General features: G+C 38.7%; 2 protein-coding genes across 6 annotated transcripts in view; one reads left to right on the plus strand and one right to left on the minus strand.

The window, feature by feature from the left end:
• Positions 1–27,013, minus strand: part of Cirl (Calcium-independent receptor for alpha-latrotoxin) — a 473,771-nt gene that overhangs the window by 50,573 nt on the left and 396,185 nt on the right. The window lies entirely within an intron of this gene.
• On the plus strand, positions 143–5,481 carry LOC138403966 (uncharacterized). Its single transcript, XM_069506348.1, has 2 exons — positions 143–215; positions 1,298–5,481. Exon 2 carries the CDS (start codon positions 1,542–1,544, stop codon positions 5,304–5,306), a length of 3,765 nt encoding a protein of 1,254 aa, XP_069362449.1. The 5' UTR covers positions 143–215; positions 1,298–1,541; the 3' UTR covers positions 5,307–5,481.

Raw genomic sequence — 27,013 nt, forward strand, 5'->3', positions numbered from 1 at the left:
TTTTAGGTATCTACTGTGTAAAAATATAAATTGTTTATATAGTTATTACATTATTATTGTATCAAATTCCAGGTTTTGCACTCGTCTCCCAAGAATGGCCGAAATTAATGAGTTAACGAAAAAACGGAGCAGTTATAAAGGTCGGATTACAATTTTTTCTGGTTATTTGAAGTCATTGGAGAATAGCACCGTGTCACCATCTGCAAAGGATATCAGTGAGTTGGAATTACGCATAAACAAGTTAGATTTATTGTACTCTCAATACGATGAAACTCAAACTCGGTTAGAGTGCATCTCGGATAACGTTGACCTGCAGTTGGCAGAACGTGAAGAGTTTGAATGTAGATATTACAAGGCCTTAAGCCATGGACAGGAGATGCTAGCAAATTATAAAAAGTCACAAGTGCCACTTCCTAGCGATGATGGTTCACGCTGTAGTAGACTGAACCCTGTCAAGTTGCCTACCATCCAACTTCCTAAATTTAGTGGTGCATATAACAATTGGCTGGAGTTTAGAGATACTTTTACCAGTCTAATTCATAATAATGACGACATAGATGACGTAAATAAATTTCATTATTTAAGAACATCATTGGAGGGGTCTGCCGCTGTGGTAATATCATCCATCGAGTTTTCGTCTAGCAACTATAATGTAGCATGGAAACTCATGTGTGATCGGTTTGATAATAAACGTTTGTTAATACAGAACCATGTTGCTGCCTTATTTAATATCGAACCGGTCACACGGGAATCTGCTTCTAATTTGAAGCACATTCTCGACCAATTTAATAAAAATCTCCGTGCTTTAGAGATCTTAGGTGAACCGATTAAGGAATGGAGCACCCTTCTCATTTACATTATCACTCATAAGTTGGACAGTACAACTTATCGTGAATGGGAGGAGTATAAAGGCCGCTTAGACAGCAAAAAACGCATAGAGCTACAGGACTTCCTCGATTTCGTTAGGATGCGTACTAATATACTTGATACAATAGAATGTTCGCGTCAGACACCCCACAACAACTCAAATAATAAACAGTCAAAACTAAAGGCTATGGTGACCACACAAACTAATAATAATTTAAGTTCAAAGGACTTTTGTCCCAAATGCAGCGCCGTGCATAAATTAAGTACCTGCCCTCAATTTTTAGCGTTGAGTAATGAAGAGCGCCTGCAGTTATTACCTACCTTTAAGGTATGTTTTAATTGTTTTTCTAAATCCCATTTTTCAAATAATTGTAAAAAAATGGGTGTAAAATTTGTAAAAGAAAACACTCAGTTTTAGTCCATGTTACAGATAAGCAGAAGCCAGTTGTGCATAGCGAGAGCCCTGAAAGTGTCAGCGCGACTCCCTCCACCACAAATCCAAATAACTTAGCGTTATCAGCGAGCGTGTCGTCCGCGAGTCTTGAAGTAAACAGTCGCCGCGGGGACGTTATATTATCGACTGCGCTAGTTAGTTATATGATTCAAACAATCGCGAACATATCGGACGCGCTGTTTTGGATTCTGGTAGCACTTCCAGCCTACTGTCAGAAAAAATGTTTCGTCAGTTAAATCTGCCTTATAATCATATCGATCAATCTGTACTGGGTATTAATAATGCGTCTACGCATATTGATAAAATGTGTCGCTTGCGTTTGAAGTCATTAAATGATACATTTATGACTAATTTAAATTGTTTTGTTTTGCCGTCGTTAACAGATAACGTGCCGTGTCGTTCACTCGACATTTCAAACCTTAATATACCTACTGACGTTTGTTTAGCGGATCCTCATTTTCACACACCGGCGTCAGTGAATTTAATATTAGGTGCTGATATTTTTTGGGACATTGTAGGATCGCAAAGAATTAATTTAGGTAATAATAAGCCTACCCTTTGCGAGACTAGGTTAGGGTGGATAATTTCTGGCCCGATGAATAACAGATTTTCCACATCACATCTGCCTAACCATATACAATGTAATTACGTTAACACTTACCCTACCACTGATATACTAAATCAAGATATTCAGAGTCAACTCGCACGTTTTTGGAATTTAGAAGAAGTAAATATTTCCAGTTCATCTAGTTATTCACCGGAACAGAAATTATGTGAGGAGCATTTTATTGAAAATACTACTCGCTTAGAGGACGGTCGTTTTTGCGTGAGAATCCCATTAAAGGAAAATCCTAGTGTTTTAGGCGATTCTTTACATCGAGCCAAACAGTGTTTCTTGTCTTTAGAACGCAGGCTTCTTAAACAACCAAAACTCTATGAAATGTACCGCGAGTTTATGTCCGAATATGAGTCTTTAGGTCACATGTCAGAATGTGAACTTAATTCGGATAGTAATGCACATTTTATCCCACATCACGGCGTGTTGCGTGAGAACAGTGTGACTACTAAATTAAGGGCCGTGTTCAATGCAAGTTCCTCTACCACTAGCACTAATATTAGTCTAAACAGTATTCAGATGGTAGGTCCGACAGTGCAGGACGATTTGTTGTCCATTCTTCTGAGGTTTAGGCAACACAAGTACGTTATTTTAGCCGACGTGGAGAAAATGTATCGGCAGATACTTGTGCATCCTGATGATAGGTATTTACAGCGTATAATATGGCGTGACAACCCTAATCAACAACTTAAGGCATTTGAATTAAATACCGTAACGTATGGTACAGCAAGTGCACCTTTCCTTGCTACCAGATGCCTTAAGCAGCTAGGACTTGAATGTAAGGACAATCAGATCGCTGAAATCATCCTTCACGATTTTTACGTTGACGATCTGTTGAGTGGCGGGGATGATTTAAACGTAGTGCGTAACATTCGTAGTGAAGTAACGGCTACCCTCGCCTCTGCTCGCTTGCCACTGAGAAAGTGGAAGTCTAATGAGCCTCAGTTAGTTTCAGAGTCCACTGAGTCCACGCATGATTTAAATGTAGGGGGTAACGAGCCAAGCAAAACTTTAGGTTTAGGATGGCAACCTGAATCTGATGAGTTGCATTTTCCGATCGGTACTTCGATCACAGTAAAGGGAAGCTCAAAACGTGATGTGCTTTCTGTAATTTCACAGATATTCGATCCATTAGGTCTGGTCTCTCCGGTCGTTATTAAATTAAAAATTATATTGCAAAGCTTATGGTTACAAAACTTGTCGTGGGATGACCCATTGACGCCGGAGATTCAAGAAGCTTGGTGGGAAGTAATTAAAAATCTGCATGTTTTGGCAAATCTACAAGTACCACGTCGCGTATTAATAGATTTGTTCGTGCGAGTAGAGATTCATGCATTTTCCGATGCGTCGGAAAGGGCTTACGGGGCGTGTCTCTACGTCCGTAGCATTGATAGTAGTGGCAGAATCTTAGTGCGGTTATTACTTGCTAAGAGTAGGGTGGCACCCATTAAAGCCACAACTATCCCTAGGCTTGAGCTTTGTGGAGCTCAGGTTGCAGCGAAGCTGTATGAAAAAGTTACTAGCTCACTTAGAGTTAATGCAGCGTGTACTGTTTTTTGGACCGACTCCACTATTGTATTAGGTTGGCTTAAGATGTTGCCGAGTAAGCTACATACATTTGTTCGCAATCGCGTCGGCGATATTTTAGAAAAGACCGGTGATTGCGCATGGCGACACGTTCCTACTAAGCAAAACCCAGCGGATTATGTGTCACGTGGAGTCAGTGTTGACACTATTCAGTCTCTCGATATGTGGTGGTCAGGACCAAGTTTTTTGAAGGAACCTAGCAGTAATTGGCCTTCTACGTCAGTACATTCCGATTCGCTACCTGAAACGCGTACTGAGTTGTCGTGTTTAGTTAAAACGGAAAATTCAACTGAATTTATTAATTTTGACCGTTTTTCAAATTTTAACAGGCTTAGACGTGCAATTGCGTATGTGCTACGTTTTGTTGAAGCATGTAAAGGACGACGTGCTACAACCAATTTTCTCACTGAAACTGAATTAAATAATTCATTAAACGTCATTATTCGCACGTCTCAGAAAGAATCCTTTGCAGAGTATGATATTTTATTGCATAAGAAAAACTTGCCTGCGAAGAGTGCTTTATTAAAATTTAACGTGTTTCTAGATGAGAATAATTTAATGCGGGTTGGCGGTCGTATCAGCAACTCAGAATTTTCGTATGATAAAAAACATCCTTTAATTTTACAGTCCACTCATCGATTCACTCAACTATTATTTAAATACGAACATACGAAACTCATGCACGCTGGGCCACAATTATTGTTGGCTTCGATCAGAGAAGTTTACTGGCCAATCGGTGGCCGTAATTTGGCAAAGGCTACTTATCGTCGTTGCATTCGATGCACACGAATGAAAGGAAGTGTTGTCGCTCCTATTATGGGTGATTTGCCGCGGCGGCGACTTACTCCAGGTGGTTCCCCCTTTGAAACCGTTGGCGTTGACTATGCAGGTCCTATATCTTCCGCAAGTCGTCAAGGACGTGGTTGTCGTATTGTGAAAGTGTACATCGCCATTTTTATATGTTTCACTACCAAGGCTATTCATTTGGAATTGGTAGGTGACTTGACAAGTAATAGCTACATTCTAGCTCTACGTAGACTTGTGGCTCGTCGCGGAAAACCACGCCATCTATATTCTGACAACGGAACTTCATTTATTGGGGCGTACAATGATCTAACCAAGTTTTTGCAACAAAATTCTGACTCACTGTCCAGTGAGCTTTCAAATGAAGGAATTAATTTTCACTTTATTCCGGCGTATTCTCCTCATTTCGGCGGTGTTTGGGAGGCGGGGGTAAAATCCACCAAATTTCATTTATTGCGAGTGCTAGGCAACAGTCATTTAACTTACGAAGAATTGTATACGACTTTAACACAAATTGAGGCAATTTTAAATTCGCGACCACTTACTCCTTTATCTTCGCATCCAGACGACTTGACCCCACTGACCCCTGGCCATTTTTTAATTGGGCGTCCGCTCACAGCTATTCCGACTGAAGATTACCAAGGACGCAAAGCGGACACACATGTGACCAGATACAAAAGAGTTGAGCAACTCCGGCAGCATTTCTGGGCGCGATGGAGCAAGGAGTATGTTTCTGAACTCCAGAAACGTACTAAATGGCAGACACCATACCATACATTGGAACTCAACTCGTTGGTCCTTCTAAAGGAGGATAATCTACCTCCCTTAAAGTGGAAACTGGGAAGAATTGTGGCTCTTTTTCCTGGCCCCGATCAAGTTGCACGAGTGGCTGACGTAAAAACTGCAAGCGGAACTGTGAGAAGATCGTTTTCCCGCATTTGCCCGTTACCAATTTGTGAAGTCAATCAAGGTGGTTGAAGGTGCAGCCTTCAACGCCCGGGGGCATGTTCAAGACATTCGCCTGCAATAATAGTGCGAGCAATAGCGCAAGAACTTTATTGGCTATTTTTCTACAACAGGACATTTTCTCTTCATATTATTGTTGGTTTGGTGTGACGTGTCCCGGAATTGTCTCCAGTTTTTAATTAATTAAATAAGTGTTTAAGTTCAGTTCCTGTATTTTACTGACCTCTAACAACCATTAAATACAACTAGGTAGTGATAAAAATCGCGCTAATAAAATATTTCACAGGCTATATAACATTTTACGTGACCGTCTGAATATATAAATCCAGAATGATTACTCGTACTATTAAATTTAAGGTCGGTCTACACGACTCCGGTTTCACTCCAGATCGGTTTTACCTTTGTACCATCTTCCTTTTGTCCAATAGGCGTTATTCTTGTAAATATTTAATTGTGTATAATACATATGTGTTAGATAAACAAATAAATCTATTCTATTCAATATGCGTAGATAATTACATACGCAAAACCATACCTTACAATCGTAACCTTATTACGTGCCTTTTTACAACTACATGAATGTGTTACCAGAGTTGATAAAATGTGGACAAAATGTGATTTTCGAATAGGTTATGCAACCGTAGCCGGAGCGTATAGAAAAGCCTTAACCACAATGAATAAGTGACTTGAATACATTTTCTGTTACTAAAACTCAAAATGCGTTGGCCCGGGCTGATGACTACTGTTATTGGATTTTTACGTGAATTCCCCTTTTGTTAACTTTATTTGTCGGATTCTGTACTCTGAATGTATTCCTACTCTTACAATTTTGCGGTACAACCACTTACTTTTTCAACTTTTGTGATGGTTATTGTATAACCAAAGTCCTATTAAAATGCAAACGTTTTGCGCGTTGTTGACTATACTAGTTCGGGTTTCATAAATGACAATTGGACTCTGTTGGAACTGGCTGTAAACTAAATTGTTTATATTTAAATATGTTCTTATTCTTATTTTTTCTAAGAGTTTTTGTTTTACATTCGATGACATATTCACTCACTTCAAATATATATCTCAAACAGGACGTCCAAGTTTTTTCTTTTTACTGATATTTTTCCTATAAATTCTAAATACCCCAACAGACTCAAGTTCGTTTCGAATCGGTTATGCAACCGTAGCCGGAGCGTATAGAAAAGCCTTAACCACAATGAATAAGTGACTTGAATACATTTTCTGTTACTAAAACTCAAAATGCGTTGGCCCGGGCTGATGACTACTGTTATTGGATTTTTACGTAAATTTCCCTTTTGTTGAGCTCATTTGCCGGATTATGGATGCTAATGTTCGCTTTCGAGGGCCGCCCGATCCGACTCTGTCGATAAGCGGGTACTTTGAGATTTTTGGACGTTTAATGCCGTGTCAAAATGTATTTTTGGCGGCAATCCTGCGGTTTATGGGCCGCCAAATCTACTTTACAATTTTTTATTAAGGTCAATCCCTATATAAATTAGGTAGGCGGGCTAAATTATTCGACCTGACAAATTTGTCACGAAATATATTTCGTCGCGAGAAAATTATTTATTAGTCTCAACTTCACGAAAAATGGGTGTTAATTTTCGCTTCTATTAGATAAATAAAAAGTATATTGTGTTACAAAAATAATGTGAAAGTTGCTTCTTTAAATAAAAACATTAAATTCAAGATGAAAGATCAGAAACCGAAACTAGACGCCAAAACTAATCTTAAATATTCTACCACCCACGTCATATTTTTGTGTGAAAATTATATTATAATATTTTCGGAATAAATGCAATGTGATCTCCAAGTCATATCTAATTTTATCTGTCGCTAAAAGTGAGTGAAAACTCATTTATAATTTTTAATTTGGGATTTATGAGGCAACAAAGATGAATTCCAATAGAAAAGAATAGAATAGAATTTATTTATTCAAGTAGACTTATTACAAGTTCTTTTGCATCGTTAACTAGTTTAATTTACCACTGGTTCGGAATGCCGTTCCTACCGAGAAGAACCAGCAAGAAACTTCCATATTCCATAGCCGGGTAACATTTAAAATAAGTTTTCTTCATCATCAACACAGGTCTCTTCTCAGAATGAGAAGAGTTTAGGCCACAGTCTGCCACGCTGGACCAGTGAAGTTTGGCAAACTTCACACACCTTTGCGAACATTATGGAGAACTCTCAGGTATCCATGCATTTTTTCTCACTATGTTTTCTTTCACCGTTAAAGCAAGTGATAATTAATTGCTTAAAACGCACATAACTCCGAAAAATACTGCGTGCCCGGAATCCAACCGCCGCCGACTTCCCGAATAGAAAGCCGACATCGAAATTCAAATTCAAATCATTTACAGTACGCGGCCGAAAGTAATGTACATCGTCCTTTAGAAGGAGATAGCAGATTTGTAGAGCGTTGCCCCTTTCGTTGAGACCGACAAAACGTCATATACGTATGAGTGACAGACAACGCTCTACAAAGCCGAAGTGTCATTCTAAAGGTCGATGTAGTTCACTTTTGGCCGCGTATTTCGATAATTTTCGTAAAAGGAATTCGGATCTGTAATTTAAAAAAAAATGTAGCCCATGTCACTCGGAAATAATGTACTTTCTAATGTTGAAAGAATTTTTGAAATCGGTCCTGTAGTTTTTGAGTTTATCCGTTGCAAACATACAAAAATACAAATCTTTCCTTAGTGTAGATAAATAAGTTTTACAGTTACACAATAATAATTGCGCTTCATGTTCATGTATTATCTGTGTTAAAGACATGGCGATTCCCGCCATCTCGTGCCGCCATACTTGTTTTGAGTCACGAGTCACGACGGCCATTACAACGGGGTTCGCACACGTTCCCTTAGTGTGAAAATGGGATATAATTTTGGGGAAATAATCAAAAACCGGTTCGCGTGCCCAATGGGCATTAGTCGGGCCCTACCCAGCGCGGGCATGTTAATGTTGCCAGGTACATGCAGGTAATGAGCCAAGGAAAATTGTGTTGCCTATAAAAATAATTGTATTCTGCCACAGAATAGTACCTTCGAGGTACAGAAGGTTCACTCCGCGAAGTTTAAATAAATAGCTAAAAAATAAAATTCAATTCAGCTTCAACGGCACAGTGAGCGGCCAAAAGTTTAATAAAATCCTCTCTTTCTTAGCTATACTAATATTATGAAGAGGAAAGGTTTGCATTTTTGTAATCGATAAACTTTAAAACTGCTGAACCGATTTTAAAAATTCTTTCACATTTAGAAAGTGCTATGAAGGAATGCGTCGCCGCAGGTATAAGGCGTCGCGTCGTCGTAATAAAACGCGAATGCGCGATCATCGCAAGTTCGCGCGAATTTTACTCGTACGAACGCGCGATCAAACATACTGATCTCGAATACATGTCAATTGGCATTCGCACGATGATCGCGTATTCGCTTTCTATAGATGCGAGCACGCGATAGTCGCATCGCACGATGATCGCGTTATCAGGTTGTATTAGAACGATGCCTTAAATATAGTGCGATCTAAAATTTAAGAAACGTTTCTCTTACTATCAATAAGCTTTATAACTCTTGAGTCTTGACTCTTTCTCTTATGGTGGTTTTCTAGGTTGAAATGTGTGAAAAGCCGTACTTTTAAGGCTCAGTACGTGTGTTCTTTTGTCTGTATGTTTTTTGTTATTTTTTTTGTATGTTTTTGTTGTGTTTTGTACTGTGTACTGTGTTTGCGCTATGGTCCCAAATAAATGAGTATTTATTTAATTATGAGACTCACCGACAAAACGTCACATAGGTATGAGTGACAGAGACAACGCTCTACAAAGTCGAAACGTCATTCTAAAGGCCGATGTACATTACTTTCTGCCGCGTACTGTACGCAGGTGCCGTCGAAAGGGCGCCCCGCCGTAGGTATAATTCTCGGGTCTTGTCACCAAGTGAGCCGGTCTGATTCTATCCCCCGGTTTCGTACGTCACTCGATTAGGTTGAGCCCGCGTTATGGTTTTATTCGGGATTTGTATGGTTCCCTACAGGGGGTATAATTCAGGCTCTTGATGTTGGGGACAATAAAAAATGTTTACCGTAGACCGAGAAATAGGGGAAGCCTGCCTACCTATGCAAGCTTTATATAGAGCAACATCTAAATGTTGAATTTTATTCCTAATACGACTTGTGCTCTTGTTGGAATACTTTTTTAAGGTCGTCTATAGCCAAGGACTGGGTTTTAGGTATAGAAAAACAGACAGACAGACTGACAACGAAGTGATCCTCTAAGGGTTCCTTTTTTTCTTTTGAGGTACGGAACCCTACAAATGTGATTTAAAACTAGGAATAGTTTGTACCTAATATAGTCTATGGCTGATCGGTACGCCAGAAAGAACCTCAAAGATTTCGTAGTAGGTATATACTTACCTAGTGCGCGCAAAACAAAATAGTCCAATCGGAAGTTGCAACGTGACGATTTGCGCAGGTCATAGACTAAGGATTAAGGTACATACGGCCTGCTGAAAACTCTTTTTGTACGCCTCGTGTTCAGATTGGACTACTTGTTTTGTTTTTCTATTCTTCGTTCTAACATGCGGCTCGATTGCGGTAAAATGACAGATACAGTATGACGATTGCAATTACCTCTGATTGGTTGACGCTCGCTCACTATTGGCTACGAATGCATTGATGCAACAAGCATACCACAAATTCAGCCAATCACAACACTTGCGATTGTAATAATGATTCATGCAGGTTTCCCGGAATCAATCAACAGTTCCAGGTTGACACTTGACAGGCTTTATTGAGCCAGGAATGTCAGGATCTGAACGTATCAGACCATGTTTTCAGGAGTTTAGGAAATTCCATCAAAGCGACGAGGCTTAGCAAATTAAACTACAAAGTTACTGCCATCGATATAAATGATAAGGTATGCCCAAGCGAACAAAATTTTTCACGGTTTAGAAACCAAACAAATCAGCGCCACCTCTTAGATACTAATGAACGACCCGTTAGAAATCCAGACGAAGGTTGCATTGGTGCTATATCACCAATGAGTTGGTGCCATTTTGTTTGTTCAATAGCCGTGTCCATACGAAGTTACATATAAGTCAATGGTTACTGCACATTTGTTGTTTTGCTAAAAAGGAAAGGTATATACCTATCTAACGTTTTTGATCTCATATTAGAGCGGTTCGGAAACCGTAAAAGTAACTCACACGATTTCCGAACGTCGGACTATTGGATTTATGTGTTTGATTTCAGCGACTTTTATGTTCTCTGTTACAGAGTAGTTTTGGAGCCAAACGGTGTGTGTTTTGGGGCTTAGTTATTTTTGGATGTTACTGCTTTTTGATTGCTCTATCTATTTACTCACCATTTAACATAGACTATTTTTTTTTTAGTTTCTGTAGATGGACTAAAAATATTATTGAGTAGGTAGGGAGTAAATGTCCATGTTATAAGTCCCGCAAATTACTATTGCGCTGCAACCATGTCTCATTAACATCGAAATGACGTCATTTCGACGTCATGTGACGTATATTTAAGTAAAAATATTCAGCTAATATTCAGCTCGGAACTGCAGTCTAGTGCTGATGTCACTAAAATGGCGGCCACGCGTATTCGCAATTTTTATTATTACCACAAAATAAATAGTCAATAGCCAAATAATTTATTCAAAATAGGTAATAAATTACACTTTTTGATGGTCGGTTGTTGGATTTGTAAGATGATATAGTGGTGGATAATTTTATTTAATGATATAGTGATGGCCGCTGGGGTAGACGTGTTTTGGAGTGGAGTCGTATCGGCAAGCGCAGTGTGGGGCGACCTCCAACCCACTGGACTGACGACCTTAAGAAGGTAGCGGGAAGAGGGTGGATGAGGAAAGCGGAGGATCGTGTGTGGTGGCGCGCTCTTAGGAAGGCCTATGTCCAGCAGTTGACGTAAACAGGCTGATCGATTGATTGAAGCGTGTATAACGAATAACTTTAATACCTTAAAATTTTGTATTGAAATTGATATAGTTTGGATTTCTTTCAACAAATACCAATTGGCTGGTAAATGCCAATTCCACTAAGTAGAACAACGAATAACAATGTCACTGGAACATAAACTATGCCCAAATACCAAAATATTCCCACTCCAAGCTAATTCCCAGCGATTCGGTCAACCCTGCAACGCCGGCGCGGTCTTAACGACCCAGGCCAGAATTTGCAATAACCGTAATAAATTACTATCCAATCCAACTTGGTCTAATAAGGCGCAAGGATTTCGGGAACTACCCAGATTTTGTAGAATGTAAAGGTGGGTGCTGACTGGTGTTATGGGGTGTAATGTAACATTCGCAATGCCATTACGCTGTGTGCTGAAATCCAAGCAAAACGTGCTTGATTTGATCAATCTTTGCTCGCCCGTGCTCCAGATTCGTTGCTACTAGCAGTCAAGATTTTAGTAGTACCTACCTAGAATCGACGCTTGTCCTATGTGCACTAGTGACGACTCGCCGTGGCTTGCGCTAGCCATACACAATCCAGTTTACGGTCAAGTCACAGAGGACTTGAAGCGGCGGCGTCCAGAAAAGCTGGTGTATGGCTATTAGTTGACTGGACACCGCTTCAAGTCCGCTGCAAACTTTACCGTAAACTTGAACGCGTATGGCTAGCCTTACTGATCGAAGCGAGTAATAGTATTAAAGGGATTCCTGTACAGACTCAACGAATGACCGCTTTGTTACATGTTACATTACGCCCCGTCACGCCGGTCAGTACCCACCTTAAGATAGTCATTAATTTAATTGAGTTTGGATACAGTTTAGGAGACATTAATTGAAATAATGTGCCCGGTTCAGAGGTTGACGGGAAACGTGAGAAATCAAGGGGTTTTGATTGTATTGTGATTGCTGTAGGGACGATTGTGACCCCATTCACCTGTAGCCAATTTAGGGCACTTATTTCAGTTATTCACATTATTTCAGTGAATAATAAATTTTGAAAATTATTTAGGGGTTGACTACCTATCATTTAAGTAAATGCGTGTTACTTAATACGTATTTAAATTACTTTTAACCAGTTTATAATCTTTTTTTTAAAGAAACCTAGAAATATTTCAGACTAGCTGATGCCCGCGACTTCGTTCGCGTGGAATTAGGTTTTTTCAAAATCCCGTGGGAACTCTTTGATTTTCCGGGATAAAAAGTAGCCTGTGTCACTCTCCAGGTCTTTATCTATACCCATACAAAAAATCAAGTCAATCCGTTGCACTGTTGCGACGTGATTGAAGGACAAACCAACAAACCAACAAAAAAAACACACTTTCGCATTTATAATAAGGGTACTGATTAGGACTAGGTTACATAAATTATTTTAACTAAAAATAAACTTACAATTTATTCTTTAATAGCTCAACGGTTAAGGAGCGGACTAAACACTAAAAGATCGTGGTTTAAGTTCCACCCGTTGCGTTGTTATCGTACCCAACAAAACTTTACAAGGGAAAGATTTTTTTTCACAATACCTATTTGAAATATCACCCCATTGTAGGAAAACGGTCATCATTATAATTCCGGCTGCCGCACGTAAACGCTGCGTAATAATAAATATTAAAAGTCAATGAGAGAGTACTCCAAACGCACAATTCCACTTACTCGACGAAAACTGTAGCACCTGCTAGCCATCTGTGCCCCCGAAAAACAAAGAAGGAGAAACACTCTAGAGTACAATTACGCGAAAATTATTCACGAAAAAGTTCCATCAGACGAAAAATTATATCCCTAAAAACCATTACCACACATACAGCGGTGCATTGAAGCAAAGTGAAGTGGGGGGACAGAAAGGGGAAGGGGAATTCAGACGGAGGGGGAATAATCCCGTAATTATCGGCTTAGCTGTACATGACATTAGCAGGTGGGAACTGGGAACTCCTAGCGCAATGGATCAGGTGTACCCCGTAGGTATTTTAGTGTTATATCGGCAAACGTAACTGATAATTGATTTATGCGGGGTTTGTGATAGGGTTATATCTGAAAAAATAAAGGGTGTTCAGAGGGTAAAAAGGCGAGAATTTATAGGGGGTGATGCTCATGTGATTAGGGAATATTTTTTTGCTGATTGTGGCGCATTTCTAGAAGATTTTGTGTACATGACATTAGCAGGTGGGAACTGGGAACTCCTAGCGCAATGGATCAGGTGTACCCCGTAGGTATTTTAGTGTTATATCGGCAAACGTAACTGATAATTGATTTATGCGGGGTTTGTGATAGGGTTATATCTGAAAAAATAAAGGGTGTTCAGAGGGTTAAAATGCGAGAATTTATAGAGGGGCTCATGTGATTAGCGAATGTTTGTTCCTGATTGTGGCGCATTTCTAGAAGATTTTATGCTTGAAGGTAAAATTAGGGACGTGAAATATGTGTACCCGAAAAATTAGGACATTTTAATGATTTAACATGCTTGATTAAGAAAAGTGTGTAGGGCGTCCCCCCGCCTCATACCGCAGTTTCCATTTCAACCTGTCGCGTACTATACAATTCTTCATCGAAGTACCTATCTTATGCCTATCCTAGCTATGCCACTGTCTGTAGGGATAATACATATACTTTATCATTGTTCTAAAGCAGGTAATTTTCAGTTATGGTTTAGACGCAGGCAAGCTTTTATCTACCTTTGACACTATCCAATGTTTTCATTTCATAATCGAAAGCTGCGATTTATCCGACGGCTTCAGGCCCGGCTTTTCAAACTTTGCCTTGGCTTTGTCTATTGTTTTCATATTGTTAATGGATGCCGCCATTTTGGATAGACGGCGAGATTGTACAAACTCTAATTGTTATATTACACCTGTATTGTGAAAGCCACTCTTTGTCTAACGTAAGTTAGGTTCAAACTAAAATTAATTTGGTACCTACTGGATTAAAGTAATAATTAAAGTTGAACAACTAACTTAAGAACTTTATTTCTACAACGGTCAATCGCTTTTAATAAATGAAAGAACTTTTATTTTTTGGTTTAACTTAGTCAGTAGGCAGGTTTAACTTAAGTAAGGTGATAGGCTAGTGGTTAGGACGTCCGCCTCCTAATCAGAGGTCGGAGGTTCGATCTCAGGCACGCACCTCTAACTTTTCGGAGTTAAGTGCGTTTTAAGTAATTAAATATCACTTCCTTTAATGGTTAAGCAAAACATCGTGAGGAAACCTCCATGCCTGAGAGTTCTCCATAATAATCTCGAAGGTGTGTGAAGTCTGCTAATCCGCAAAATGGCACCGACTCAGTGGTGTTTTAGCACCAATGTAATCTCAGTGACGTCTGGATTTCAAACTGGTCGTTCATTAGTATCTAAGTGGTGGCGCTGATTTATTTGGTTCCTAAACCATGAAAAATTTTGTTCGCTTGACCATATCTTGTCATTTATATCGATGGTATAGTACGAGCAAAGTGCATGTAAAACCTAGCTTGTAAAAACCTAGCCCAGTAAAAACGAACAATACCACAGACCAAATCACCCCAGACACGCCGCAAAGATATTAATCCAGGCTTATCTATACAGAATCCGACCGAATCATTACCGAGAGCAGAGCTTAAAACGTTTCTCGTGTTCTATTGGATAACGTATGGTCTATCGAATTTTAATACCGGATTTGCCTACTCTATGGTAATATCAATCGGTGTTGCTACAAGCGATTTTGGTTCATAAATCTGAGTCGAAAAGGATGATTGTCCCATGAGTGTTTGGAGTGTTTTAGATTATAAGGGAAGTGAATTTTATATTGAGAGTATAATTTGCGTTTTAGCAATTAGGCAAGCTTTTAGCTTAGCGTCTCCGATAGCTTTGAGTGCGAATGTGACAGAGTTTTCCGTTGATTGTTATCTTATCTTATTATATCTTATCTGATGGTAAGTTGTATGCGCTAATAAAGAAGTGGTAAGGTTAGTACGCAACAGGTCGAAATAGCAATCGGGGTGGGGACGGACGGGGCACACACCCGCATAGCCCTCGCGCTAATCCGGTGCGGGATAGTGCGAGTGACGTGCGGGAGTGCGGGGCGTGCCCCCGCATAATACCCCGATTGCCATCTCGGCTTGTCGCGTACTATAGTATTATAAGGCTTTGCTTAAAGATATTTTGTTTGTTTCTTAAACCTTGTTCCCTTCGTTTTGTCTTAAGCTGTCCGCATACAATACCTGTAAAGATAAAAAAACCATTCTTTTTTTTTTTTTTTTTTTTTTTTTTTTTTTTTTTTTTTAATCTTTTATTAACAGGCTTTTACATTTATGTATGTCAGCCTAAAACCATTCTTAATACTACTTATTACACAAATAATAAATTAGTCATCTTATGACATTATCATAAAAATCTGTAACAAATTAATATAATTTTTATTAAATTTTGAGTGTAGGTAGGTACGTACCACATACGTGGTTATTGAAGTCGTTTTTTATGAAAAAAAATTATTTAACAATTTTTAGTGGAGCTTATTAGAATATTACAATTATAACCCTATTTTTGTACCTATAAAGGAGAATGCAATTTTTAACCGACTTCAAAAAAGGAGGAGGTTCTCAATTCGTCGGAATCTTTTTTTTTATGTATTTATTTTTTATTTTTAGTGTTTTATTTATTTTTAAAAAAATTACAAAAAAAATAAAAACCGACTTCAATACAGTCTTTTTTAAATTTTTTTTGTATAGTCAATTTTTCCCTTGCCTACCCCCATGTCTATTTTGACGTCTGAGAATGCGGCAATATAACGGGGTCTAGTATTAGGTACTTAGATCATAGTAATAAGCGTTTCAACACTTAGATAGGTAGGTGCTTTCCGTACCTAGAAAATATAAGGATTTACGAAGGAAACATTACTTTTCATTACGACACTTTAACCATTTAACCTAGTTTAAGCCTTTCGTTTTACTTAATACATATTTTCACGCCATTCCCACCAGTAAACAGCGTCGTAAAGTCGCGAAACAGACAGACATTGTGTCGTAAAACATATACAATGTTGTTTTTAAATGCTAATTTTTAAAGTGTTCTTTCATAGTTTTTCAGAATGCAATCACGTTAGTTTCAGTTGACCTAGCAAATTCTAACCTACCTAGTACCTTTGAAACATTTTACGGTCGAAATTATAAATTTATCTATTAATATAATCTATGTTAGTTAATCTAATAATTGTTATTCTATGCGGAGGTTGTGTTGCGTTCTACAGAAGAAGTAAAACGGTAAGAAAATCTGTTTTTGTCTGGAATATAAATACAAGTAAAGCCCTTTCATATGATACGCCACTTGATATACATATTTATCTTATTTTGAAAATTGAAAATACTAATTATTAGTTCATGAACACATTTTAATCTATTTTTTGTGATGTAACCACAAATTCACGGTTTTCGGAATTTTGTCCTTTGTTTGTGCTATAACACCTACCTACCTACCAAATTTCATGATTCTAGGTCGACTTGAACTACCCTATAGGTTTTCTTGACAGACAGACAACAAAGTGATCCTATAAGGGTTCCTATTTTTTGTTTTGAGGTACGGAACCCTAAAAATGGCTAAGTAAGTTCGATACCGAGTTTCCTAGTCAATATTTACGAGTTCCGATTACAGTCGAATTGATCGATGACCTAAATATTAAATAGAAAAGCAAAAACGCTCTCCAGCGGGCTGTAAGTGGTGCAGATATTCATGTTTTAGCTTTTAGCCAAATTGGAGCGCCCGATCCACTAAGCCGGGCCATACTTTGTTGACGGCGGAACGGAATCATATTAGAAGGTCTATGAAAGTATTGTTTTTTGTTTTTTTTTTTTCAACTAGTTTATACCCACGACTTCGTCCGCTCTGACTACACAAATTGCAACCCCTATTTTACCCCTTTAAGGATTGAATTTTCAAAAATTCTTTCTCAGCGGATGTCTACGTCATATATATCTGTATGCCTTCCAGCACGATCCGTCCAGTCGTTTGAGGTGGCCATTGATAGATCAGGCAGTTACCTTTTTCTTGTTTTCAATCAATCAATCAATCAATCAATCTTCTGTAGTTGTTATTAAGTATATTACTGCAAATAAATGTACAGTTTTAAAGCTGTGGATATTTCTATAGGGAAGTTGTTACACACTGTAAAAGCTAGTTGGGGCAGCATTAAGCTTGTAGCTACTATGTAGCTCAAAGCTATTACACTATATTACTTACAATGTTTATAGCCAGAACCTACTAAAGCATAGGAAAATGTTAGCGAACAGATAGGAATGACATTTTACAGGCCACCTGGCACCCTAGGGTAGGATAGCCGAGTGAATTAGAGCGCTAAATGATGCCCCTCTGTACCCGTAGTACAACATTTTACGTCTCACCAAACGAAACCAAATTCGAGAGTCGAAATACTTCCGCGTTACAGTAAAATGGACCTAAACAGCCTTGAATTGAAGTCAAATATTCAATGCCACTGATTTTAATTTCGCAATGTTTCCGCTTGGAGCGCTTGGTGTAGAAGTGTAGACAAACTTGAGCTTTAAAACAAGGCGTTTAAGATCCAGTTTACTGTAACGCGGAAGTATTTCGACTCTCGAATTTGGTTTCGTTTGGTGAGACGTAAAATCTTGTACTACGGGTACTGCTCACTCAGCACATAATTCGAAAAACCGATAAACCCCAACGTTTATCGGATATACCTCTGTCTCGTTTTAACTGTGTCTCAAGTCTAAGCTAAGTCAGAGTGCGCTCTATAAATCTCAACCTAAGGGTTACTTTTTTTTATGGTTACGGAACCCTAAAAGTTGATAGAAATAACTAAAATTGTAAACAAAAGTTCGTTACACTGATAGACGTTGGGGTCCCAAGGTGCTGAAATGGCAACTTCGTACCCGAAAGCGCAGCGTTGGAAGACGTGGATAGAAGACATCAAAGGAGTCTCAGGGAGCTTCTGCGGCGCAAGACCGTGGCGTGTAGAAGTCCCTACAAGAGACCTATGTCCAGCTGTGGATGTCTATAGGTTCAATGTTTATACGTTTACCTGCGACCCACTTAACCATCAAGTCTAAAGCATAGGGAAATGTTAGCGAACAGATAGCTATGACATTTTACAGGCCACCTGGCACCCCTGGGTTGGATGGCCGAGTGAAATAGAGCGCTAAATTATGCCGTCCTGCTCACCCGTAAACAATTGGGTTACGTCACCCGGGATATAGGTGTTGCAGGTTGGGATTAGCGTAGATAACAGACAAAACTGTCGGAAGACAAACTACAAACAGTACGCGCTGGAATGTACATCGGCCTTTAGAATGACATTTCGGTTTTGTAGAGCGTTGTCTCTGTCACTCATACCTATATGAAGTTTTGTCGGACTCAACGACAGAGACAGCTAGTGCTCTACAAATCTGATATCTCCTTCTAAAGGTCGATGCAGGTACATTACTTTCCGTGTACTGTACAGTGGTGATGTGAATCGAAACAAACCGACCAAATGCAGTCGTATTTTTCCGTCATATTGCACGATAAATCAAAAACTACAATGCATAAAAATAAATAACTATCTGTTTTAGAATAAATAACAATGTATTTTATAATGTTGTATGTCATGTGCCCTTTCATTACGACACTTGGTAATAGGTAGTTATTTTACTCTGAAAGTTGAAAATACTAATTATTTGTTCAAAACAAATTTTTTTGTGACATGACTACAAATTCACGGTTTTCAGATTTTCCCCCTAATGTCTGCTATAAGACCTACCTACCTGCCAAATTTCATGATTCTAGGTCAACGGGAAGTACCCTGAAGGTTTCTTGACAGACAGACAGACAACAAAGTGATCCTATTAGGGTTCCGTGACGGCTACTTCGAAGAATCACAGATACGAACCGAATACGGATGAGTGCACAAACGCCCTATGTCTAATGTCTGCACTGAACGTTAAAGGTTTATGAGCTTATTGCGTTTTGATACATAATTTAGGGATACGTAAACGGATTTGAAATTGATACTCACGTTATCTAGCATTAATTAAATTGTATGTGACAGTAGCTATGTATGCATATTAATTAATGGAAACTGCTTAGTCTAGCTTAGTTCCATATTTTATAGTGTTTTACCTACACTTCAAGGGAATTTCTAAATAATCTAAATATATAAATGGAAAAGGTGACTGACTGACGGATGGAGCCTGACGGATCTATCAACGCACAGCTCAAACTACTGGACGGATCGGGCTGAAATTTGGCATGCAGATAGCTATTATGACGCAGGCATCCGCTAAGAAAGGATTTTTGAAAATTCAACCCCTAAGGGGGTGAGATAGGGGTTTGAAATCTGTGTAGTCCACGCGGACGAAGTCGCGAGCATAAGCTTGTTTTAAATAAGTACATATCAAAAATTGCAAACCGGCAGGAATCGAACCCGCGCCCGACGCTCTGACCATTGAGCTGCGGCTCGCTTGCCAGTGACGAAATTTGTGATATGCATGTTCACTCACTAGTTACTGATTTGAAGCGACTGTTTATGCCATGCCATCTAGAAGCGACACTTTTGCAGCTATCAAAACTACTTTCACGGCATCGTACCGGAACGCTTAATCGCTTGGCGGCACGGCTTTGCAAGTAGGGTAATAACTAGCCACGGCCGAAGCCTCCTACCAGACCAGACCAAAAATTTCGAAATTATAAAATTCCAAACCCGTGCCGGAAATCGAACCCAGGACCTCCCACTAATAAGACAACAGCGCTTACCACTGCGCCAGAGAGGTCGTCAAAAGAGACCTGCCAGAATGAACTTTTTTACAAGCTATATTGCTAGTGTACCTTAATTATTAGCTTTAAACCCTTAAGCTATTGAGATTATTAACAATAATAAAGGCCAGATAAGATGAAGATAGGAAGATGTGGGAGTGAGTTATGACCTTATAAGCCGTAATTAATGTCACGGCATTTATATAACAATTCATCATAGTTTTACCAAGAAAGATTCATAGGTAATGTTACGAAATGTGTACTATACGCTCATTAAATATGGTTGTCCATCTATCACGGTACTGATCATAGGATCAGGGCACCCATCAAGTTACACCCCAAAGAGTTGACTTACCCCCGTATACAGTCGATGTTGACACATACCGCGAACGCTCCGCGCGAACCGTGACGCACGAGAAACAAGCCTCTAACGGCTATCGCCGACAAAAACCGAAATTATAGACGCGAAGTTCAGCATCTTGGACCAGATTCATCAACCCTGGACCTTACCAGCGCATCTTGGGGGCCCCCAACATCGGAGCGCGTTCCCAGATCCGGTAAGTGACTGCATTACAAACACTGACCGTCCATTAGCTTTTATTCTTAACATAGCTTCGTATATTAAAAATATGCTCCTGAAAAGAGCATATTACACAATTGAAGATTTTCTAAATGATAAAAGAGCGTGGATTTGACCTGCAGCTCGTTCCAGCAACACACAAGACTGCAAATACTATTTTATACATGGCATAATCTTGTACCTATATCAAATATTTGAAAAGAGCAACCGCCGAGTTTCTTGCTGGTTCTTCTCGGTAGGAAAGGCATTCCGAACCAGTGGTAGATGCATCCGACTATTCGTAAGTACTTGTAAAAGTTTATTCAAATAAAAAAGATTTTTATTTTATTTTATTTTATTCACAATCATTACTATGAGGTCTCACAGTGCGCTTGAACGCACAGTGTGTGGTTCCACCAATTAGATTATTTTGTCACGTCAAGTTTTGATAATCTGATTGGTGGAATCCACACTATGCACACTGTGCGATTTCATAGTAATGATTGTGAATACGGGTGTTAGCAGTCTTGACCAAATCGGTACCCATATTATAATTGCGAAAGCGTGTTTGTATGTTAGTTTATTGGTTTGTCCTTCAACTACGTCGCAACGGAACAACGGATTGACGTGATTTTTTGCATAGGTATAGTCAAAGACCGGGAGAGTGACATAGAATACTTTATATCCCGGAAAACCAAAGAGTTCCCACGGGCTTGTTAAAAATCTAAATCCACGCGCACGAAGTCGTGGGCGTCAGCTAGTAATACATAATCAAAAATGACGCAATAATTAATATTTTAAGACCCAGAGGCCCAATGTACTTTGTTGGGAGAAAACATTTAACTTTAACAATAATTGAACTTCCATCTAATTTCGCAAAAGCGTTGAAACCGTATTACTTATAGGTATAATCCTTTTTCTTTAAATCACTCGCCAAAGATGAAAACAACGAAAATATTATATGATCCAAAAATTACCGTTAGATTAGACATTAATATATTTTAGACCTAGTGGTCTGGTACTTTGGTAGCTGCGTATAACTTCTTCTCAAAGAAAGATTGTACCTTGCTTTTTGGCCTACCCTTTCTTTTAAGCACGTACCATAGTTTGACATTAACAATAATCTGAAGATATGATCGAAACATCACATAGTTCTATTACCATCGAATATTGGATATCAAAACCGGTCAAGTGCAAGTCGGACTCACACACAAAGAGTTCCGTATCAAAGCAGAACATAACACTTGTACTTTTTTTTTTAAATTTGCATTTTGAAATTCGTCATCTTGGTTTTTTATTATTTGTAGTTATAGTGGCAACAGAAATACATACTCAGCAAAAATTTCAACTCTCTGCCTATAATTAGAGTTCATGAGATACTGCCCGCTGACAGACAAACGGACGAACAGACGGATGGACAGCAGAGCCTTAGTAATAGGATCCTTTCATCATCATCATCAACCTATCGCCGGCTCACTACTGAGCACAGGTTCAGAATAAGAAGGGTTTGGCCATAGTTCTGGCTGGCCGAGTGCGGATTGGCCGACTTCACACACCTTTCAGAACGTTATGGAGAACTCAGGCATGCAGGTTTCTTTACGATGTTTGCCTTCACCGTTAAAGCAAGTGATACCTACCTTTGGGTCATCATCATCATCATCAACCAATAGACGTCCACAGCTGGACATAGGTCTCTTGTTTCTTCCACACGCCACGGTCTTGCGCCGCCTGAATCCAGCGGCTCCCTGCGACTAATCTGATGTCGTCCGTCCACCTAGTGGGGGGTCTTCCAACGCTGCGTCCTTTGGGCACGGAACCCTAAAAATGTGTTAGCCGGTAGCAATAATTTCCATAAACACGTACGTTAGTTATACTTTCGGTCTATACATCATTGTGGAACCGGTTCGGATGACTGATGATAGTTTTCTGTTTCCTCCATGATATACTGGAGTTCGTACGGATGCATAGTTTATGTGTTAACACACGGGTATGGCAGATGGAGAGCTCTTAGATTAATTGAAGAAATACCACCATATGAGGATCATCATAAATACTTATAATTAGAGCTTTAAAAAAGAATTGCCAAAATTGAAACAATTACCCAAAAAATATTTTAAGTCGAATGTTATTTTTATTAGGTTTATTTTTTGTTAGAATTATAGCTTTATATTGGACACTAGCTAAACTGGCGAACTTCGTACCGCCTAACAGTCGATTCTTTTTCAGGTTTTTTTAAAAAAAATTCTCTCTCTAGTACGCGACAGGTCGAGATAGCAATCGGGGAGGGGACGCCCCGCACACCCGCATAGACCCAGCGCTAGCTCAGTGCGGGCGAGCGTGAGTGTCGTGCAAGTGTGCGGAGCGTCCCTACGCCTCATACCCCGATTGCCATCTCGACCTATCGCGGACTATACATAACCAAACATCAAAGTAGCATAAAATTTATCTGCTATAATCTCTTGATAATTTCATACGATTTTACACAAAACCGTAAAGAGAGAAAACTTTAAAACCTCAGTGAAGTAGATTACTGCTAATATAATATTAAGAAGTATGAAGATAACAAAAGTTAGCGTAGAATATTATTAACTCGCTAATAAAAGCGCAAAAGCGCAGATGACGTAACAATTTACAGTCACAAATTCTCCGGAAGCAAACTGCATCCATCAAATAAAAACCAAAGCAACTACTATAGTCGACGCATTTTAAACTGAGTCGTCGAGTTATGTCTGTTTCGCTCGCACTTACAGGTCGTAGGCAAGTGCGAGCGAAACAGACAGATAACTCGACGACTCAGTTTAAAATGCGTCGACTATAAATTTACACAATCCTCATAAAACCCCTATGAGTCCTAGATGTAGTACTAGACTACTTACAATAATCAGGTCATATATAAAGTTTTTATTGGAGCAATGCTGTCGCCGCTTGCCAGTCTTTACGACCGTGTGTATAATGTTCCAGTAACGATCTATGCGAGGATGCTTTAAAAACTCTTTTAAGTGTATTGGAGATTTGTTATTAAATAAATTTTAAGCGAAAAATGTATAAAAATGAGCGAATGTTTTGAAACGAATTTTATTTTTAATAGCGACCGCCTGCGGTTTTGCTCCCGTAGGAATTAAAATAAAAACCAGCCTTATTCCTTGTCTACATTATAAAAGGAACCTATTTACAAAATTTCAACTTGCCAGGTCCAAGAGTTTAGGCTTAGCGTTGATGAATCAATCAGTCAGGACTTTTCTTCTAAATATATAAAAGGAAAAGGTGACCAACTGACTGACTGATCTATCAACGCACAGCTCAAACTACTCGACGGATCGGGCTTAAATTTGGCATGCAGATAGCTATTATGACATAGCATCCGCTAAGTATTTTCGAAAATCCAACTCCTAAGGGGGTGAAATAGAGGTCTAAAATTTTTGTAGTCCACGCGCACGAATTAGCGAGCATAAGCTAGTATTCTAGTATTATTATAAAAGTCGTATTCAGAGGGGACTAGGCACTTGTTTTGCAAGCGCAAAGTTTTAACTTCTGTTGAAGCGCCTACAACATCTTCGCGGCAAATGCGTACCAATTCGTCGACTCATAATTTTGTCGTTCACTTAATTATTTAATTGTTTCTTTATAGTATTTTTGTTATTGTATATATATAAATTAGTCACTTTTATAACTCATGTTAATATTTTGGAATCAAACATTATTAATTTAAAATCACACATTTATTATCTTTTCCAAATGTCAGTTCATGCAACATAATATTTTTATAACCACCTGCAATTTTCTATATATTTTTTTGTATCGTTTGACGTTTTCATAAATTCCTTTGTTCTTCTTGTTAAAAACTAACCAACGGTCTGCGCGCAATAAATCTTTTTACAACTGCAAGAAAAATCTTTAAATTGTCATCCACGCATCTACACTTCTCTGCATAGAATGTCTGTCTTAAAGAGACCTTTAAGCTCAAGAAGTCAGTAGGTGTTAAAGACACTAATTTGGCATATGAATTGGCAAATAAATAGGCCAATTCATTACCCAACAAAAGCTCCCATGAATCACCTGAAGTTGAAGAAATTGGTGAAACCAAAGTTTGCACAATGCTTGATCGAATGCGCTTGGCAGGAAATTTATGGGGCCACCAACAAAGGGAGGGAAACGCCCACGTTTCATTGAGGACCTTAATTTCCTGAGGACAAAGATCCTCTTGGATGTTATTAAATCATTACCGCTCGGGATGGTACTATGGAGACGTTTAACGTCCCTTGATTTTGATTGAAACTAAAATTATAAGATTAAACCAGCTGTTCTGTCCCGAATTGTGTTTGAGAGAATTTCTGAAAATCCTTTCTCAGCATCGATATAAATGACAAGGTATGGTCAAGCGAACAAAATTGTTCGCGGTTTAGGAACCAAATAAATCAGCGACCCGTTTGAAATCCAGACGTCACTGAGGTTGCATTGGTGCTAAAGCACCACTGAGTCGGTGCCATTTTGTTTGTTCAATAGCCCTGTCCATACGAAGTAATATATAAATCATTGGATTAAACCAGCTGTCTAGTCCCGAATTGTCTTTGAGAGAATTTCTGACAATCCTTTCTCAATGAAGGGTCTACGTTATGCCTACAAAGAACCTGAATGCAAAATCTAAACTAAAAGTATCTAAGAAAGTATCTAAACCCAGGAAATGAGTTTTAGAAGTATCCAGTTATGAGATAAAATCCAGCACGATTCTTTAAACAGCAAGATAGTTTTTGGAATTAAAAAGAAAACGAACTTACTTCGATGTTCAATGTCTAGTAGAAACCATAATAATGTACGTTTCCCTAAAGCGAAGTTGAGCAGAGACTTGTGTTTTCGACCAATCAAATTATTCAAAGATAACGTGAAAAAACTATGATGTCACCTAACTATATCCTTATTGGTTTATTAGAGGTTCTCCTAGTATTTACCTACCTACAACAAAATAATTAGGTATCCTATGAAATTTATTGACGACATTTTGCATCGTCTCGAGACCAAATCCGTCTTTACCCTCAAGTGATCAATCACTTCTTACAAATCGTCGTTAGCTTTGCGAACAAACGAATAGCATCTCTCAAGACTTCCACCAATTAATCGCAAATCTGCTGAGCTGAGGGTGAACGACCTCATTAAGGGGCCCTTAATAATAAGGGGTCCTGTAAACAGGTTTTTTCGATGACGTCGATTCCACGTTTTTCCGGTTAGGAATTGTTCACAATGCTGGCACTACGCCCAACGTTCTTAGTACTGAAATTCCCCAGACTTTTTTTTGAGAAATGGTCAAAAGTTATCAATGTTTTTTACGAATAAAGTTCAAGTTGTTTTCTACATCCATACTAATATTATAAATGCGAAAGTGTGTCTGTCTGCCTATCTGTGTATCTGTCTGTCTGTCTGCTAGCTTTTCACGGCCCAACAGTTTAAGCGATCTTGATGAAATTTGGTAGAGTTAGCCTACATCCCAGGGAAGGACAGGCTACTTTTTATCCCGGAAAATCAAAGAGTTCCCACGGATGAAATCGCGGGCATCATCTAGTTTGCCAAGTAAATAGTAATTGTTCTTAATGTTCTTAATTATGTGCACACGACTGTATGTATTGTTATTATGCTTTTAGTCTGTCTTAAAATACGGATACATATGTACCTTGTACTTGTTATTTGCCAAAAATTGTATGGTATTCTTTGACAAATAACAACGTTGTAACTTATCAAAAGATTACTGATAAAGTGATTATAATTTTCGGCCGTAAAATGTCTAAATTTTTTTTTAAATGCGACAGGCGACAGCCCTAAGTATACAAGGGGTTGGTTGATTGATTAGTGATTACGGACAGTTTCTTTCAAATATTTGTCAAAACATTTTCCAGTCCGACTGTTCTTTTTTGTTCTTTTAATGATTTTCGTTAACAGTTTGGAATTTTACGTTTTTAAAATCAGTTTTATATCTACATAGTTATCCAAACTGAGTGATTAACTAATTGGAAATGTCCATTGATGTAGGAGGGATCTACCCCTTAGCAGTCTGTTTACTAATGATCATTAATTTGCACTTTAACAATTAGCCAATTAAAAATGTTTTAGAGTGTCTATTTATTTTATTTTGTAACTAATATTATAAATGCGAAAGTGTGATTGTGTGTCTGTCTGTCCGTCTGTCTGTCTGTCTGGGTGTCTGCTAGCTTTTCACGGCCCATCCGTACAATCGATTTTGACGAAATTTGGTACAGCGATAGCTTGCATCCCGGGGGAGGACATAGGCTACTTTTTATCCCGGAAAATCAAAGAGTTCCCACGGGATTTTTAAAAACCTAATTTCACGCGAACGATAAGTCGTGGGCATCATCTAGTCTCTAATAAATAAAATTAAAATTAATCGATTTTAATTCGAAATTATCTTTTATTCTAAATATTCGTTTGATATTATGTAGGT

Source organism: Maniola hyperantus, chromosome 23, assembly GCF_902806685.2.
Source record: "Maniola hyperantus chromosome 23, iAphHyp1.2, whole genome shotgun sequence".
Taxonomy (NCBI): Eukaryota; Metazoa; Arthropoda; class Insecta; order Lepidoptera; family Nymphalidae; genus Maniola; species Maniola hyperantus.

Coding starts and splice junctions, on each gene's coding strand:
- LOC138403966 (XM_069506348.1), top strand. CDS start 1,542: ATGTTTCGTCAGTTAAATCTGCCTTATAATCATATCGATCAATCTGTA.